This window comes from Zingiber officinale, chromosome 8B (genome assembly GCF_018446385.1).
Source record: "Zingiber officinale cultivar Zhangliang chromosome 8B, Zo_v1.1, whole genome shotgun sequence".
NCBI classification, from domain to species: domain Eukaryota; kingdom Viridiplantae; phylum Streptophyta; class Magnoliopsida; order Zingiberales; family Zingiberaceae; genus Zingiber; species Zingiber officinale.
Window position 1 is genome coordinate 100709044 of NC_056001.1, and position 4958 is coordinate 100714001.

The 4958-nt window shown below is 40.7% G+C and overlaps 1 protein-coding gene across 1 annotated transcript; it reads right to left on the minus strand.

Moving 5' to 3' along the window:
• Nucleotides 1-1986: 1986 nt before the first annotated feature.
• Nucleotides 1987-3282, minus strand: LOC122014101. Its single transcript, XM_042570286.1, has 4 exons — nt 3261-3282; nt 3110-3195; nt 2840-3031; nt 1987-2790 (listed from the first exon to the last, which is right to left on the minus strand). The coding sequence occupies exons 1-4, from the start codon at nt 3280-3282 to the stop codon at nt 1987-1989; spliced, it is 1104 nt and encodes a 367-aa protein (XP_042426220.1).
• Between the last annotated feature and the right edge of the window lie 1676 nt (nt 3283-4958).

Consider the following 4958-nt stretch of genomic DNA (forward strand, 5'->3'; position numbering starts at 1 on the left):
ACTTCAGCTTCAATGCCTCCTTTCTCCTGATTCTGATCATGCTCCTCCTGTTCCTTTGATGATTTTTCTTTCTTGGATTTCTTCTTCTTTAAGATTCTATTCTCTGAAGGAGCACCAACACTTTCTTTCTTCTCCCCTTCACTACTTTGCTCCAATTGCTTCTTGTCTGCATAACAAGGATAAACAAATTCAACACACATTAAACAGTCACTTCATATGTATGAAGCAACTCAAGTGAATTAAAATTTACTATCTATCAAAAATAAACTAATTAAAATTTGTAATGCCCATTTCATATAGAAGTGCATCCAGCTCTGCCATTTCCTTTTTCTTAAGCTCCTTCTTTGACAGTTGCCTTTCAGCATCTTTGGGTGGTGCTGAAACAGGAGCAGGTTTCTCAATGGTTGGTTCTTTCCTAACAGCCTCTGGTTCATTTTCAGGTTCCTCAACATCATCATCATCACCCATGTCAAGACCATCATCCTCACTTTCACTTTCCTAAACACAAGAAAAAAGAGAGTATTTGTTATAAATAAAATAAACTTAAATATCTGATATAAACAAACATGTAAGAAAAGAACTGACTCCCACATGTGAGAGTAAAGCAAATAGTAGATAAGCATAATCACTAGCAAGCTCAGAAACTCAAAACCACAGAAACTCAAAACCTCAGAATTAGCTAATAGGAAGAGAAGATTTTTATTTAAACAGATAACCTCATAAACTCAAAAAGATTCTACTTGTATTGACATAATAAATTTCAATAACCTCAGACAATCACCATTAAAATAATATTACAATAGAGGAGAATATTAAATTAAGAATTACTAATATCACCTTTTAGAGCAATGTTGAAACACCATCTTCTTCAAAATGCTGCTAAATCTTGAATTGTGATTGAGCTTAAAGATTATTCTCATATTTCAAGTTGATACTACAGCAAAGGAATAAGCAAAGAGTGATACAACATGCTAGTATGAAAAACAATCTAAAACATAGATTTAAATAATGGTTTAACTGGCCACGATATCAATAGCACATAGATAACTGGATATTGGTGTATTAGTTAGCTTGACTATGGAAACAATGTTTGATGCCTAACACAATTAAATTAGACTACACAAATTTCTGCAATTATCTCATGTGAGAATAAAATCCCAGATAATACATTTCAATTTCAATTAAGTTTAAAGTTAGACTAAAATCATACGATTGTTTAAAATGACTGCTAGGTAACTACAGGAGGGGAAGTGATTGCTTCTTGGAGAAAAATTACGTAACTCTACTCACAAAATCTTTTGAAAGATTCCAATGAGTACAATTTTTAATTAAACTATACTGTCACGGATAACAGAAAGCATAATATAAGTATCCCTGTGTGCAAGGGTTTATTAAGTGTATCCTTAGACAAGTATCAGGATGTTGAGTTTGTAGCCTAACAGAATGGATAGTATTAATTTGAGATTTTGAGAGAAAGCACACATTTAGTATAAATCACAAAGGTATTTATACAGATCAATTTGAATGCTTGATGGTTTATAGAATGCAGGCAGTTTCTCCACCTCATAACCATATCAAGTATAAACCTTTGTAGCCAAAAGAAAGCATAATATAAAGATTGAAGGTAAACAAGTGAAGAAGAAGAATGAGAAGGGAACAAAGGAATGATACTTTTAAACTTGGTATTAATACAACTCAAAGTTGCTAACAAAATTGATACGAATCCCATCATTTAAGGGGAAAAAAGTAATTTTTTCTAAAATATACATGGAAAAGAAAAGAAACTACAAATTAGAGAGGAACTATGTTTCTGAGAAACTACCCAACACACAAAAGCCATTGTTTCTTAGTTGCATTTTTCATAACAAAGAAAAAGGAACACACCAAAGCGAGGCCAGAAATCCGACATCTGTTGAACAGCTTCATCGCAATGAAACTCGAGCGAGTTGGGATTACAGAAACTCGAAGAGAATACAACGGAACGGGTTACCTCCACGGAACGTGGTTGAGAGAGCGGGCGAACCCGTCGATGGCGCCGTAGCCCTTGGAGCCGAACCAAAGGCAGCCCAGGAGGCCCTGCCGGTATGGGAGGAAGGTTCGCTGGTTCATCTCCTCCGCCTGAGCCCGGTTCGCAGTGTAGAGCCACTCGTGCGCTGACGGCGCCGTCGCCCACCGCCTCGCCCCCAGCCCATTGACCGGCCTCTGTTGCCGCCGCGGCTGGGTCATCTGTTCTCGACGCGCCGCGGACTCCGCCGGCTGTGGAGTCGTCTCGGGTTCTGGCGGCGACGTGGGTCTCGGACTGTCTTTTGGAGCCGAGAAAGAGATGGTGCGCCAGAACTTCTCCTTTGCGTGGCCACTACCTTCGCTCTTTTTCCGGTGGAGGAAATCTTTCAGAAAGATCCACCGCTTTGAGCTCCACCCCGAGGAGGACGAAGAGGACGCCGAGGAAGAAGAGGAGGAGCGGGAGGACGCCGAGACGGGCGGTGCGGGAGCTTCTTCTGACTTGATCTTCTTTCGATCTGGTGCCTTCTCCCCATCTCCACCCCTCTCCTCGTCCGCCGCGCCATGCGGCCGCCAGCGAAAGGGTAGATTTCTCAACGGAGATAGCGATCTAGCCCTCCGATGCACAGACTTACTCCGCAGCATCATATCCCGGCTTCGGACGTCCTTCTCCTCCGCCTCTCCGCTATCCCGTGCGCAAATCAAAGGAGGATTCGACGATGCCGAGGGGCAAGCCCTGGAGCACGCTCCACCACGAACTCTGCCACCAATACCAACACCATCAAGAGGCTGAAACGCCAAAACACACAAAATAAAAGAGAGCGCATGATGCTCATACCTTGGAGACCATGACAGGCTGGGCACGCTGCGCATCCACCTGAGAAGTGAAGAGAAGAGAAAGAAACGGCGCCATCGACTTGATGTTGAGGTATTGGTCGACGGAGTCGAGGGTTCCTCTGATGGCGAGATCGTTGTTCAACTCCACCATCACTTCTTTACCTACCAACTCCTTGAAGTACGAGAAGAATAGCTACAACGAAACGAAAACCAAATCCAGATAAGGAGAGAAAAAAACTTCAACCGCAAGGAGTCGAGGATGACAGAGAACGTTGTAGTCGAAAGCAAAGGTACCATCTTTGCGGCAAAGATCGAGAGGGAGAGAGGAAAGAGGGCAGCGGTGAGGTTCTTGCAAACCTAGAATTTATAAATAAAAGGTACGATTTGATCGTCTTCATCGGATTAGTGGAACTTAGTATCACCTTTCCCCCTGGTCGTCTTCATCTTGCCTCCCTCCGCCGCTACTACTCTGAAACCCTAGAAAACAAGACCAACTCGCCACCTCTCCTTTCTCGAAATGCGAAGAAGGGCTCCTCTTCTTACCCAAAGGGAGGAGATGGAGGAGATGTGTCCTGAGTCAATCCTGATCGGGAGAGGAACAGGCGAGAAGGAAAGTGGTGGTGGCGTCGCGACGGTATACGGTGGATGGTGGACGGCACGATATAGGTTTAGGTTTGGAGGGAAGAGTGAAGTGTTGCAAATTTTGGCTAAGTATTGGTGGAAAAATTAAATTATTATTTTTGGTTCATTAACACTGGGTTTTAAAAACCGCTGTTAAAACTGGTGTCTATTAACGAAAAAAAGGCGCTCATAGACATCGGCTAAAAAACCGATGTCTATGAGCGAAAATCTGCGCTCATAGACACCGATTTTTGGAAAAACCGGTGTAAAATACTCAAAGACATCGATTTTTGCTTAAAACTGTTGTTGTTCCACCGATGTCTATGAGGGTTTTTCTTGTAGTGACGGGAAGCTTAATTTCATCAGGAGACCAAAAAAAATTCCTTCTCTCGGTCCCTATCGTAGCTTCTTGTATTTAGAGAATTATACCCAACGTATACCCACTTCCTACCCACCCTTAGGTTTGCCGGCCAAGCAAGCTTGGAGTCCAAGCTTGGGCCGACCAAGCTAAGGGATGAGCCAAGTGAAGGGGGGTCGGCCATAGCTTGGAGCCCAAGCTTGTTGTGGCCAGCCCTAATAAAATTAAAAGGATTTTATTTTAAAATCTTTTCTTATGTGGATATCATGGTTTTATAAGAGAAAGTTTAAAATTTAAATCTTTCCTTTTATAAGCTTTCTACAAAATATTAAATGAAAGATTTGATATCTTTCCTTATTTGTAGTTAAAAGGAAGATTTTAATTTTTGATAAAACTTTCCTTTTTTGTAACCATGTTCATGATTTAAAAAGAGAGTTTTAAAATTAAACATTTCCTTTTATAAGTTTCTACAAAAGATTAAGAAAAGATTTGATATCTTTCCTTATTTGTAGATTTCTACAAAAGATTAAGAAAGGAAGATTTTAATTTTAGAGAAAACTTTCCTTTTTGGAAATCATCCACATGTTTTAATAGAGAGATTTTAATTTATAAAATTTCCTTTTATAACCAAGAAAAATTATTAGAGAAATTTTTATTTCCGGAAACAAATAAGGAAGTTTTAATTTGGTGTTTAAAAATTACCTTATTTGGAGCTTGTGATGTGGCCGACCATGATGAGGGTTAAAAGGAAAGTTGAATTAAATTTTCCTTATTAACCAATGGCTAGGAGAATAAGGGAATTTTAATTATAATTAAATTTCCTTATTTGCCAAGATAAAGGAATATAAAAGAGGAGGTAGAGGTGACTCACCTTAGACAACTCTATTCTATTTTCCTCTCCTCTCTTCCTTGGTGGTGGTCGACCCTATTTCCTTGCTCTTCTCCTTTTCTCCTCCTCCTTGGTGGCCGGTGGCATCAACACTAGCGGCGTCCTTGGTGGCCGGTGTTGGTGCAATTTCCAGTAGGTCAAGATTGACCTAGTTGACCAAGCGTAAACCTTGGTCATGGTTTCGATGTTTGACAATACAGAAAGACATGTAGACATGGACAATGTAGGTGCAGTTGTCCATGCGGAGAGATA